The 14,768-nt window shown below is 45.9% G+C and overlaps 1 protein-coding gene across 2 annotated transcripts in view; it reads left to right on the top strand.

Moving 5' to 3' along the window:
• The window catches only part of pde4d (phosphodiesterase 4D, cAMP-specific), a 64,115-nt gene that overhangs the window by 18,860 nt on the left and 30,487 nt on the right, over positions 1-14,768 (top strand). Inside the window, exon 1 of one of the 2 annotated variants that reach the window (XM_036526432.1) lies at positions 11,717-11,771. The exons of the other annotated variant lie outside the window; for it this stretch is intronic. Coding sequence (XP_036382325.1) covers positions 11,740-11,771 — 32 coding nt within the window. The 5' untranslated portion in view covers positions 11,717-11,739. Of the gene's footprint in view, positions 1-11,716; positions 11,772-14,768 lie in introns of those variants that run through there. 2 annotated transcript variants of the gene reach the window in all.

Below are 14,768 nucleotides of genomic sequence, written 5' to 3'. Positions count from 1 at the left end.
TTCAGCAGTGATTCATTAAATCCACTCGCTCCCTGCAGAAGCTTCACCCTTGTGCAGCACGATTATCATAGACACAGCAGTGAAAGGGGTGACAAAGGACTGGGCTCAGAATGGGTAGCTATGACACACAGAGAGAGGGAGAGAGGGAGAACTAGAGGCGCAGAGAGACAGAGAGAGTCAGGCCAGAAACAGTAGCTGTCAGGACAGACAGATGGGGCTGTAGTCTATCCCCTGCTCTTGGGTGTCATCGTTGCCTCAAAGCTCCCCATCTGCACACGCTCTGGGCTGATGCAGGAATTCGCTTATGGAAATGAGGCTAACTGGGGCTTTGGAGCCCTCTCTTCTGAGAGGAGAGGTCTGTGGAGGTGCTGCGTGTGTTCAGTAATTGCCTCAGTGCAAATGAGGAGCAGATTTGCATAAGAGACTTGCAGAAGAGCCAGAATTCATTGAGGTTTTGTTATTGGTCACCCCTGGCATCTTACATGTCCAAGAAATGTCTGAAAACTCATGTGCAGTGCATTCTTAAATGTCCTATCAGCAGAGACAGCATTGTACTCTGTGCACTTGTGTTTGCTTGGCATTTTTGCATCTTTGACTGTGCATGTTTGACCTTTAACCCCAGCTGCCTAACAGACTTGAGTCTGTGAGCAAATGAAGAACAAGTATCTTATTACCATATTTATAGTGGCTGACGAGGATCCGAAAGAGCTGCGATTCTCTGCATCTGGTTTTGGGCTTGGGGTCTAGGGTTGCGTGAGGTCTGAATGGGTGTGTTTTCAGGTGCGTTACATGGTTCTGACGCTATGTAAAGGCAAAAAGAACACCCGTAGTGAGCGGGCTTCATCTACCACCCCGTCTCTCACACCTTTAACAAACTGTACTGCTGTGAAGCGCGCAGCAAAGCCTAACAACATTAATTAACGTTGCACAAGAAACTCGGCAGACAGCAAGCAGGTGTGTTTGGCCAGGAGCTGCTATTCTGTGACTGCTGAAAAGCCACCTCAGAATAAAAACTCTCCTGCTTCTGAATTCGACAAGGCACAATACCCTGAGAGGGAACAGTGATACTGTAATTCTGGAGTTTTCTGTTTAGAAGGATTGCTTTGCGGTGAGATGTCAGCGCTGTAGTCTGCATGAAGATGGAGAGGGTTCTAGGAGGTCTTTCTCTCCGTGCATTTGGTTTTGTTATAAATGAATAAACTGGAATAAAGAAAAGAGTTGTAATACCTATGAGTGGAAAGGCCTCCGTGCCCCCACAGCCCTTCCCCTCCTGGGGCCTGGCTACAGCAGTTTGCTCTCATGATGTCACATTCACATTTTCTCAACGTTACAGAAATGTGTTTTTAAAGACGGACTCGGCTTTCAGAATATTGGGCGGGGGTGAGAGGTGTTTTAATATTTTATTGATGCTGCCGTGCTTATTAAGCACGTGCAACAACTGGAATCAACTTGAGGGCAATTATGAAATGTAGGCAAGTTCTCTGCCTCCCCCTGCCGTTGCTACTGAATTTCATATATTTGACCAGAGTAGGAGAACGTAATGAAAAATGATCAGGGCAAATCTGCTCATGTAATCTCCTGTGGATTGGCTGCGTTGTACTAGAGAAGAGGCAGTATCTGTACATAAATCAGATTCCATAGATAAAGCTCAATACCTCAGTGAAATTAGTGCGGAGGTTTCCATCAGCGCGGACGTGAACGGACTGCACAGAGTCTCAGAGTCCCTGTTTAACCCACAGCCAGCCTAGCAGAGATAGGTCACAGCCTGCTGCAGCCATGAGCAGCCTCTGTGACCACTCAGCCCACTGATGCACATGCTCACACATTCACATACATACATACATACATACATACACTCACATACACAGCCACTCTCATGCACGCACATACACACACACGCACATACACACACGTACATGTACACACGCACACACACACACACACACACATACACGTACACATGCACTCACACGCACACACACACACAAAGACACATGCTCATGCATGTACATATGTACATATGTATGTTTGTATATGTGTTTGTGAGTAGTGTTTTTCTCTTCTAATCTGTTGGGTGTTGGGTGTGTGTTTTTCACGTGCCTTTCTCTGGACACGTCCGTTTGCAATCCACATTCCTTCCCAAGAGATTTATAATGGTCTTTACAGCTCGGCTGTGTCGTGCAAGCCATTTAAATAGATAGCGGTAAACTCTAACTGCAATGGATCTATATTACTGAACGTAAATCAGACAGCAAGGAGAGGGATGAGACAGCAGACTGTAAATAACAAGGGAGACAGGGAAAGAGAGAAGGGAGGGAGGAAGAGTGGGAGGGGGGGGGGGGGGGGGGGGGGGGAGTGTTGGGGGTGAGCAGGTGAGCTTCCACTCTATGAAGTTATCATACAGTACAGTCTGATCCTTTTTGTACTTACATGTGTGTTCGAATATCGTTCTCTCTGGACCAGTTACCTCACCCTTTGCAGGATATGGTCTTCCAAATGTTGCTTGACTGTGTCTGATAGGACCTGTGATTGCCCTATCAGACGCTGCACCTTGCTCACCTGCTGCGGTCAGCCCTGTAGCATCTCCGTGCAGCTCCTCTTCCCACGGTCCAGTCCCAGGCTGTGAGTGAGAGTCCCTGGAGAGACAGCGCGATGCTGTCCTCAAGCAAGGGGAGCTTCATCCCAGCTGCAGTTGCATCAGCAGCGGGCGGTGTTGCATAGGGCAGCCATCTTTAAAACCAAAGATACTGACCGCAACCTGGACACCATCACACCATCACGTACGGTCAGTTTCAATTTCAACCATCAGCGCCACGCTCTGCCAGAAGTGGTGCTCCGTCACAGGCACCTGCGCAACACCTTCCTGTATTACTGCATTAATCACGTGCAACATGATGAGAGGAGGAGCATCACAGCTGTGCAGACCCATGCGAGGGTGCTGCATTCATGCAGAGGGCAGTGTTGGTGTTGCCGTGTGAACGCTGCACAGTTATACAGCATAACTGCATAGGCATGTGTGCTACAAGCAAACTAAACAAAGACTGCAGTGTGTCACCTCAGCATCACAGGGGTCCTCCCTACTGAAAATCTACCAACAAGTGGTGAATTTAAACATCATGCATCATCTTCTTCGCATAGCATTTATTTTAGAAACCTTTCTCAGAAGGTGCAGAGAACAGAGAGTGAGTTCTCATGATTTGGCTCCAGGTACAGTAAAGCAGCTGGTAAAATGTAACTGGGATTTTATGGCGTCTTGGTTCTTTTCCACTGTAGTAATGCTGTGTTGTGGCTTTGGGGTGAGTATGCAACAGTCATCTCTCCGCTGCAAAAGAATGCATCCCATTTTCTTTATTTTCTCATGTATAGAAGTGACATGCGTGTAATTAGAGAGAGGGAGATCTTAACTTTTGATGAGTCATGATGTTTCTGTGCGCGTGTGCCTGTTACATAAGCGAGCGAAGAGTAGATAGAGGCTGTTCCCCTGCCCGTGTGCAGAGCTGGCTGCGTGAGGAGCTCTGCTGCGAGAGGGCCCGGCTCTGCCGTTCACTCCGTGGGGGCTTCGTTTTTAAGAGGCGTGATGTAATGCTCTCCCGCTCACGGCGGGACGCAGTGCGGGCTCTGCCTTCAGAACGCGGCGCGGCCCCCGCGCGCTGAAACGCCTCCGTCCGCGTGGGATCAGATAGCGACTCTGGAGAGAAGAGGATCAAACCCCAGCAGTTCGCTAAGGAGTCCTCGCCTCTGATTGGTGCTCAGCATCACAGAATATACAAGACCTTAAGAAAGTTCACATTAATGACAAGAAAAGGTTGTCCAGCCCGTCCTCTGCCCGTTTTGACCAGAGACGATCTGTTTCTCTGTTGAGTTTAGTTTTAGAGAAAGTCCAGGCGGTTCTTTGTTACTCATGTTTCCCCTGGCTGAGTGTGAGGGGACTGGTCTTGCTGTAGAAAAAGTTGCAGGTTCAAATCCTAGCTTGGGGTTTCTGTTGTACTGTTGTGCTGAAAGCATGCATCCATGCATACTGTCAATAAATAATCTGTATAGTCTGTACAAAAAGTGCCAGGTGCAGCGTGAAAAGGATTGCACTGGTGGAGTGAAGTGAACCATTTAACCCCTATGCAGGGGTTAGTGATTCAGTTGGGTGGGGGGGGGGGGGGGGGGGGGGGGGGGGCTGGCAAGAGTGTTCATGATCCTCACAGCCTGGGGGATAAAGGAACGTGAACACTCTTGCCCCCCCACTGAATCACTAACCCCTCCATAGGGGTTAAATGACTTCACTCCACCAGTGCAATCCTTTTCACGCTGCACCTGGCACTTTTTGTACAGACTATACAGATAAGGAAATCTGCTAAGGAAATCGATAATAATAATAGTAGTAATTCTCTATGACTGATATATACTGCATGCATATGTGCCATTGCATTTTTCACTTATGGAGCATAGTTTTGAACTGCAGCAGAGTGTCTAACTCCGTGTTTCCCAACCCTGCTCCTGGAGGCACACTGTCCTGCATATCTTCTATGTATCCTTGCTGCTTGACAAAATCAGGTGTGCTCAGCTAATCAAAAGTGCCACTGGTGAGTTCAGTCAGGTAGGTAGAGCAGGGATAGATAGAAGATATGCAGGACGGTGTGCCTTCAGGAGCAGGGTTGGGAAACGCTGGTCTAACTATTTGCAGTTTCATAGTGAATATAATTAAACATTCCTCAGCTCAGTACAGCCACGCTCTGCTCCTCTCTGCTGTTGGTGCGCACTCGGGCCCCAGAGATGCTCTCTCTCTCTCTCTCTCTCTCTCTCTCTCTCTCTCTCTCACTGAGCTCTGCTTTGAAAATGCACTTTTTCCCTTGGAACGCTGAGATAAACGCACATACATAAAATCTCATCGTGGGCCGGCTGTTTAAATATGGATGCAGGATCGATCTCTCCACAGAGGCAAGAAAGGTGGAGATTCATCAGATCCTGGTGAGGTTTTCACACGGCTGTAATGTCTGAAAATGCATCAAAGCTGCAGCCCCCTTGAGGCATGCAGTTTGTCTCTGGGTGAAGGAGACTAGATTTGTCAGATGTGGGTTGCTTGGATTTATGTAATACGTCACTGATGTACTGATCAGTCACACTTATATATGACTCATGTTAGATATAACATTCACAGTCATATATATTGTATTTACATATAGATATTTACATGTCATCCATTATAGAGTAGGATTTGTACTGATTCAGTGCCTCATGAAAGATTTGAACCTACAACATTCTGGTTAGGCCCCATAAACCACTTCTAATGCGGACTATTCTTCCAACATTTTTGTGATGTTGTAGTAACATTGTTATGATCAACAGTGAGTGACAGATAGAACAGACAATGTGTCACCTAATCAGGTGCAGCTGCAGCTAAGCATTTCTATGCCTTTTTAATCACTCTCCTCTGCGGTGGGAGAACAACAACCCCCCCAAAAAAAGAGCAAAATGACAGACTTTATTGACAAATTACACTCTCGAAACTACACCAAAATCACTGACTGAAGATTAAGATTACCTCTAACAATAATCCTTCTTTAGGGACGTAGCCTCTTGCTTTCTTTAAGAAACATGTAATGTAGATTTACCTTGTGAAAGGATTCTCTGGATAGTTTGATGCAAATTTTACTTGACTCTCAGTGTTGATTTAATTATTCTTACAGTTGTTCTCACTGTGTAATAAATTGATAGAACTGGTTCAATGACCTTGTTGTTAGCACATCTGCTGAATGAAAAATACACATTTTGCCAAGGGCCCTGAACCCCAAAATCAGAATTCCAGTTTGCATTATGCAGGGGTTATTAGTGCATTTCCTTAGTGCTTTGCAATTCGAGCACAGTTCCTATGTTTGCTGCTAAAAATCATGTGATCTCCAGAAATATTGTCTAATATAACTTGATCAGTGTTCAGTATTCCATGAGCCAATCAGTGCCGTGGGTGAGGCCTGTCTGTCATTCTGCCGATGAGCCTGTTTGGTCTGTTTACAGAAAGGGGGGTGTGGCCTCTCTGCCGCATTAATTAACAAATCCCAAGATTCCCTCGTTACTGTGGACATCCATCTTCTGCTTGTGCCAGGTCATGTGATCACTGCCACTAGCCAATGGCACGCTCCTGAAGCATCTGCTGTTCCCAGAGGCGCATTGACGTCAGAGCGCACACCGCTTTAACATCCTGCCATCTATCTATTCCCACTCTGCTGTCAGTAAAAGAGAACTAATCCCCTCACGCCATGGCGAGGGAGGCTTTCGTAGGGAAATCGCTTTCACCCCACATCACTAATCCCTCTCCCGTCTTTTGTTTATTTGTCACTTTGATTTCCCGTCACTGTGTCAAGCAGAGGCTTCTGAGTTTTGTTTTTTCTCCCGTGGAAAGCTTTCCTCCAGCAGCCAGGCTTTTGCTTCTTGCAATGCCTTGTGGGAAGGCAGAGCCGGTAAAGAGGCTCCTCTTGCATATTTAATGTTTTTGCAGAGTTTTGGAGTTGCACCTCTTGAGTGGAGAGCATCTGTGCTCTGAGGGATCTCCTGTGGCATGAACAGGCTCACTCACTCCGTCGCCTCAACCGCCCCCCCCCCCCCCCCCCCCCAAGCCCATCGCCCTGCTCCCTCCCTAAGGGTGGGGCAGATGGCAGGGTGTCACAGAGCGGAACTCATAATAGCCCTCTAAGTGGTGCTGCACAATTTCATTATAAAGGCATAAGTCACACTGGTAAATACACTTAATGATTACTTGATCTCAGAATTAGACTCATTGCTCCACACATTCCTTAACTAAAGGCATACTCTACACTAAAGCAATACTCCCAGACTAAAGTAATACTCCTACACTAAAGCCATACTCTACACTAAAGGCATACTCTACACTAAAGCAATACTCCCACACTAAAGTAATACTCCTACATTAAAGCCATATTTCCACATTAAAGCCATACTCTACACTAAAGCCATTCTCCCAAACTAAACTGAAGACATACTCCCACACTAAAAGCATACTCCCACACACTCCTCCCTGACTATAGCATTACCACAAGGCTCTTGTGCCCTTCACTTGTCTAAGAAAAAAACAGCACAATGTAGCCAGGGAGGGCGTGCGGTGACTTTCTTTTTCTCCTCACGACACCGCTCGCTTCTGACAGGCTGCCGTCTCTCAGGTGCGGTGCTCTGATTGGAGGGCTGGCCGCTCTCATACACAGACTCTCGAGGGCCCCCGCCTCTCTCCAGCAGCAGCCATGGAAACCAGCACTCAGTCACGGAGTCCCGGACGAGAGGAAGAGCCGGCGAAATAATGGGGTTTCCATGGCAATGCATCTCAGGGTGCACAAAGACGGTCTTAGGTCTTGCCTGGGTGCAGAGCAAAAAAAAACAAAAAAAAAAAAACAGCAAACAAACAAACAAAACGATCCAGCACTCAGGACCTGGCAGGAACCAGGTGAAGATATTGAGTGCTGGTAATGAAGTGAGTCAGTATCGATGCTGTTAGGACAGCATGAATTAACAGAGAGGAGCAGCAGCCTGACTCTGCCTGCCCTCTCTGATTCTACATCAGCCTGCGATGGAGCAAGCTGTCTCTGCGCAGCTAACATGCGTTACTAAAAACTAGTGTTTCAAACATTGCTCATACTCCATTTCACACGCACATTTCTCTGCTTCCAAAATTGCTGTGCTTCGCTCTCTTTCCCAGTGCATATCGCACCAAATGGACCTGGACCTGATTTTAATAGTTTGCTTTATTGAATGTTTTATGGTTTATAAGCTTGCCAGTTGTTGTAAAGGTCATTCAAACATCGAAATAAATGAGACGCTTCAATGTCTTCATGATGGAGCTCAGAGAATTCGAAATAAGAAATACTTTAAATGCTGTGTGGGCCATTTGGTTGTCATTGTGTTCCAGTGTTTTCCTGCGGGCAGCTAAAAAAGCTTAATCAGTCATTACTCGCTTAGCGGGTGGACGTCTTTGGCATTCAGTTGTGGGGATATTTTTCCTAAAGAGGGTGTTTGAAGTATATGAAAATCTACCCCTGTTATTCAACACTCAAGTGACTTAAACTGATTATAATTGCAAGGCAACAAACCACCTTCCTTTGAACGTTGCCGATTTGCTGGAGGGCGGATGTACTTTTTTAACCGTGAATGTTAATGACGGCTTTTAAGAATAAATATTTCCCAAAGGTCCTACATTAAAAACCAAGAATCTCGAACCAAGAAGTTTTACGAGCTGTTTGATGTGGAACACCCCCAACCCCCCCCCCCCCCCCAGCTGCTAGCATCACGTACACCAATTATCTACTGAACAATTAGACATCAAAAATGTGCATGTAAAACACTGATCTCTCCCCAATAATCGTCCAGCGCGACGTGAGGCGAGTTGAAGCAGATGGCGCTTATAAAACACATTATCTCTGATGCATTCTACCTGTACTACCCCATACCTGATCACTCCTTGCTCTGAGAGAAACCTGAGTATAATCCGTCTATAAGCAGACCATATTTATGCACAGTATGTAAGCTGGTGTCATGCTTCACTTACAGATCGTTATGAGCCTCTGTGTGCATGCTAGTATGATATTTCGAGAATGATGTAAAGCACTATGCGTGTGCTAACACAATTACTGCTTTATGCTAATACTTTAGCCCTGATGCTAGCTTGATGTTCTTGTTGGTGTTGTTGCTGCAGTGATATAGTGAAGCAATAGTGAAGAAATATCCCGTAGATGTGAATGGATTGCCCTCTTATGGCAAATAGCAGAACAACAACATAAAATGTAATGTTTCCACTTAAACTTTTTTATATTGTCTTGTGCACAGCCTCCTGGCTTTGTTTCGGCCCAGACATGGATGAAAGAGTGTGGGACAGGGGATTACTGCCAGAGAATATTTATTCCCTGTTGTTACAGGCTAACTGTGGCTTGTGTGGGGTGCTGAGAGAGAAAATATCAAAATGTTACACATTTTAATTGGATGTCCCCACCTTCTAACCCTCAGCTGTCCCCTATTGACCATGTACTTCTTGAAGAAATCCCATGGTTTGTGTGCTCCCCCCCCCATTCCCTATTGGCATACTCGCTGCAGGGGGGCAGAGGGACACTAAACCAAAGAAACTGCATCAAACTGGTGCATACTAGAACACTTAGCTGAGAAAGCTACAGTATTGCGGAAGAAAAATTTTGCTGCAGTGAGATGTCACTTAGAGCCAATGGCGCCCACTGCCACACTATGACTGTTTCTAAACAATTGCCAAGATGCTTTGCCTTCTCAGTTGCCAAATCAAGCTCCTCCAGAGAGCAGGTATTCTGATTGGATGAAGCGGTGAGGGAACATAGAATGGTGATTGGCTGAGGTAGGAGTTGTGTTTTCATAAGCAGCCTGGTACAGGTGTGTGGAGTGTTTTGTATGTTAAAAGGAGATTACCTGCCCTAAGGATTCATGGTATCATTATTATAGTCCCATATAATAATCTTATGCCAGCTGGTTACGTTAGGCCATATGTAAAGAACATGCGGCTCTTACGTGTACCTGTTTGTCTCCTGAGTATCGTGGTCACATTCAGATGCACTCGGGTGAAAGGACAGGTGTTGTGTGATATTCATATCAGCCCAGAGCTGCCTCTCAATCAGTGGGTGTAAATTATCAGAACAATTAAATTGTCATTAAAGCTGCTTGATGCCATTGGTCTATTTACAGTAATGACAAACAGATTTACACATTTAATAACATCCTATGGGTACAGCTCTGTTGGGACTGAGTGGTTATGTGGGAGTGTGTGGTCCTTGGCTGCCATCTAGTGGAATTCATGAAGTGAACCATTCAATTCATTCGGATAGTAGGAGGCCTAGTCCATGCCAGCCACAGAATATGTTAATCTAAGGAGGAAATGAAGTCCCTAATTAAAAATATTAACTGAATGAAATCCCTGTTTCAGATGCTGTCATGGCAACTAGCAAATACAGCTCTGTTTCTATTGAGATGCAGGTGGAAGTGTTGCCTAGTCAGCTAATTCAGTTTTAGTGATATGAATCTTTTTGAATGAGGGAGCTGGTGCTGGGGCCTTATTGCGTTCTGTTTGAGAACATGGGGGGCAGCACTGATAATGAGTGCCCATAAACAGGATCCAACTTGTGAGAGAGTTACCAATCCATAACAACACACACTGAAGGCAAGACTCACTGTTCTATTGTAATATTACACTCTGAGGGAAAGAGTCACAGCTCTATTGTAACAACAGTTCTACTGTAACATTACACACTGAAGAGAGTAGTCACAGTTCTACCATAACATTACAAATTGAGGGGAATAGTCACAGCTCTACCATAATGTAACATACATTCCACTCCACACTCTATAGTCACAGCTCTACCATAACATTACACAATGAAGGGAGGAGTCACAGCTCTACCATAACGTTACACACTGAAGGGAGGAATCACAGCTCTACCATAACATTACACGCTGAAGGGAGGAGTCACAACTCTACTGTAATGTTACACACTGAAGGGAGGAATCACAGCTCTACCATAACATTACACACTGAAGGGAGGAGTCACAACTCTACCATAACATTACACACTGAAGGGAGGAGTCACAACTCTACTGTAATGTTACACACTGAAGGGAGGAGTCACAGCTCTACCATAACATTACACGCTGAAGGGAGGAGTCACAACTCTACTGTAATGTTACACGCTGAAGGGAGGAGTCACAACTCTACTGTAATGTTACACACTGGAAGGAGGAATCACAGCTCTACTGTAATGTTACACACTGAAGGGAGGAGCCACAACTCTACTGTAATGTTACACACTGAAAGGAGGAATCACAGCTCTACCATAACATTACACGCTGAAGGGAGGAGTCACAACTCTACCATAACATTACACACTGAAGGGAGGAATCACAGCTCTACTGTAATGTTACACACTGAAGGGAGGAGTCACAACTCTACCATAACGTTACACACTGAAGGGAGGAATCACAGCTCTACCATAACATTACACGCTGAAGGGAGGAGTCACAACTCTACTGTAATGTTACACACTGAAAGGAGGAATCACAGCTCTACTGTAATGTTACACACTGAAGGGAGGAGTCACAACTCTACTGTAACATTACAAATCGAAAAGAGTAGTCACAGCTTTACCGTAATGTTACACACTGAAGGGAGGAGTCACAGGTCTACCGTAATGTTGCATATTTAAAGAGAATCAAAACCAAGTCCAAAAACACACCTGGACAGCAGGGCTTCCTCCAACACAGCAGATTTCTCTCAATGTAGAGATGTGTGACAGCCCTGAGAAATATGTGAGGAAGCCTAAATGGCCAGAAGATCAGCATGATTTAGATACGATTGAATCACTGGGATCAGGGACTAGAGGGAAAGTACATCGCAGGTGAGGATGTACCTGTGAGCAGGGGAGGGGTAGGGCGCAGGCCATGGTAGGCAGGGATATGGGGTCAGCCTCTCCTCCCCCCCCCCACCCTGCAGAGCAGAGAATGGCTGCAGCCTCGGTCTGAGAGTCCTGCTCAGCACCGCACAGCGGCTCTCATCTGCGTTCTTTGGTTCCTTGTTTACTGAGGTGGAGTTTTGTAACTCTGTGCATTGTACAACTGAACAGCTTCCTGGTCCTGTGGAGCGGAGGTTGCTGGTTCCTCTTTTCTGGACAGAGTCCCTCGCCTGTACGGTTGTGGACCGGCTCTGAACCCCTGGGACGTTTACCTGTCGAGCCCAGAGCCATGAGGAGGAGGGGTTTGCTCAGGTTCTTCAGGTAGAGAGAGGGTCCGTCACTGTGCGTGAGTGGGCGTCATTCCCAGTGGTCCTCATTCGAACCCGGGACACTATCCCCCGGGCGATGTGTGTGAACTGCTTCTGATGCTTGTTGTTTCTGAGACGCTGGCTTTTCTGCACTGGGCTGCAGGTATGTGGGGTGCTGCTGTGTGAGCTAACCTAGTCTCTGTGTCGTGGAAGATGGAAATGCTGTGGATGGAAATGCTGAAGCTGTGTATGGTGCAGAGGGGGATAAGGGTATAGCGGTAAATCAGTGGCTTTTCCCCGCAGTGTTCTCAGAAATGTCTCTGCATTCAGATGGGAGCAGAGGGAAGAGAACGGTTAAAAATGTGTGTAGCATACTGTAATGTAGCATAACACAACCTGAAACATACGAACCATACTGTATCATACAAAATGTGGTGTGACATATGGAAAAAACACATATTGTAACACACTAATCAAACTGTAGCATACAAACCCTACTCTAAAACATGGGCTGTTCTGTAATATATGTACCATACTGTAACAGCAGAAATATGGCCCTGCAACGCTCACAGACACACACACACACACACACACACACTTTTTTTCCTGGTCTTTGCTGAAGCTGTGCAGTCGATGTGATGAATCAGCTGTGATCAATTGGTGGGAGGACAGGAGGGGGTGGCCTGCAGCCTCTCCAAAAACAGGTTATTACAATATCCAAGTTCTTCTTTTCTGCCTCAGCAATGTCAGGGCGGAGCGAGTCAAGTTCTCCATTTCTCACGCTAGCTCAAGCAGAACTACCACAATATCAGCCTCTGGCTGTAGCTTACTCTCTGTCTCATGAAAATAACATGGTGACATTGAGCGCACCAGCTTGCTTTTAGTAACACGCACAAAACTCATGTTTCTCCTCAGGACACAAGGGGGCACTGGTGCTCAGTGTTGAAGGTACACCAACTGACCAGCTGACAAGTTGACAGTGGCATTGCTTCAACTTTTACAGACTATTTCCACCCTCAGACCACCCCGTTCCACTCCTATTAAAAATCAGTCGGATAGAGAGAAGCTCTGTATGTGTGTGTGTGTGTGTGTGTGTGTGCGCGCGCATATGAATGTACCTGTATGTTTGTGGTTGAAGATCCCATCAGACCTAATCCCAAATATGTGGTTCTCATAAATTTTTAGGATTGTATAGTGTTATTTTACAATATTACAATAAATGTTATTTGACGTCTTTCGAGTGTAACCCCCATTCCCCTCTACATGCCACTTGCTAAATCCCTGAGGGTTTTTTGTTTGAGGTGTGCTGGTTTTTCCACCACTCTGTGAGTTATAGGACTGCTGTTGGAAATAGATATTCTGCAGGAGTGAACTGGCTGATGAGGGGACTGACTGTGGGTCTCTGCCCGCAATGCCAGCCGAACAGCTTGTGTCACACTCAGAATTCATGTTACAACGTAGACTTAATTTCTGATAATCTTTTTTGTGTCTGGAACCCCCGGGAAATCCTTGTTCTTTGCCTGTTAATTTTGGGTGATAAAGCTGGGCTGTTTCGTGGTAACGAGATTGTTGTTACAGAAATGTAGAGATGATCAGCTTGGCTTTCACCTCTGTCCCTCTGGCAGAAGCTGTGAATGGCTTGTTTATGTATGTCAGCCACTTACAAGGGTGTACAATCAGAACGCACAAATAGTGGTCGTCGCTCAAATTGCAACATATGCCAAACGAGGGTACTAGTGTTTAACAATTGTCCTGTTTCAGGGAATGTCAGTATATTCTCTCTGATTCAGGTGAAAGGAGCCTTTAAAGTAATAACTCATTGTATCAGAAGTCCACCAACCGGTGTGTCAACTTCAGTGTTTTTTTTGTTTTTTTTTTGCTTTAGTAGCAGCAGCAGAAAACATTTCAGTGTGTGGAGGCAGTTGGCCTTCTTTATGCCGGTTTCATGTCATTGTCTGTGGCAGGACACCATGTTTGTAGACACTTTGCTGTCCTGTGATTTTGATTGCAAGAATCAGAGTATAGAACAGTCAGCATTGGGGGACAATTGCTGCCGTTTCCTTTGGTATGAGACCCATCCCACCCAAATCTCACATTCACCTGTCCCCTTTAAGGTAACTTAGAAACAAACCCATCTAAGTCTGACTTGGCAGCCGTCTCATTGGCCACCATTGTCTAAGTATGGCATTACTGTGACATGGATAGAGTGCGAGTCTGTAGACCTGAGGTGAGGTGTCACTGTTGTAGCTGTGAGTAAGGCACCTCTTCACTCCGGTGTTTAACTCAGCTGTGTAAGTGGAGTGTGAAACGTTAAACCTTTGCCCCAGGTGAGGGAGTATCCCGACCAAATAGACAGAGCAATGAGTGAAACCTCATTTATCACTGATAATTTTTAACCTGCGGGAGATACAGATCTGACTGCAGTGCAGTTCTTGGTGGAAGCAGCATATTCCTCATCCTTGTTCACTTTGCAGTACCACAGGTTTTAACACCCTGAGCTCCGTGTGTTTGTATTGCTTAAAAATCTTTATATAGAAAAGAGTTTTCCTTTTTTTCTGATGGGAGAGATCATGCTCTAATGACAGGGGTCGAGTGACAGGGTGTCGTATTAATGTTTTTCGCAATAGCTGCATTTTTAAAGAGATCGCTCCTGGTCCCCATCCATCTCGCGTTCCCTCCAAACCGATCAGTTACAGTAACAGCTGTTGTTGTCCTGCTGTCGCTCTGTGTGGTTTCGCATTTCCAAAGCGGGACACACCTGTCTGCCAGGCAAACCCGCACCTGTCCGGAGGGCTCCCTCTGCGATGAGGTCACTGCGATGCGTGCACCTTTGTTGAGTGCGTGCAAACTTCCTGTTTGTAGGTGAAATAAATGGTGGTGTTGCGCAGCCCATACGCTACACGGTGGCTTTTCCTACACACAACACTGCAGCTCCTTTAAAAAAAAAAAAAAACTGAACGATATGTTTGCTAGACACACTCTGGTGTCACATGGCAACTCTATTCAGCGT

This window comes from Megalops cyprinoides, chromosome 4 (genome assembly GCF_013368585.1).
Source record: "Megalops cyprinoides isolate fMegCyp1 chromosome 4, fMegCyp1.pri, whole genome shotgun sequence".
In the NCBI taxonomy this organism is placed as follows: domain Eukaryota; kingdom Metazoa; phylum Chordata; class Actinopteri; order Elopiformes; family Megalopidae; genus Megalops; species Megalops cyprinoides.
The sequence above is the reverse complement of the archived record's forward strand: the minus strand, read 5'-3'. Positions and strand labels throughout refer to the sequence as shown.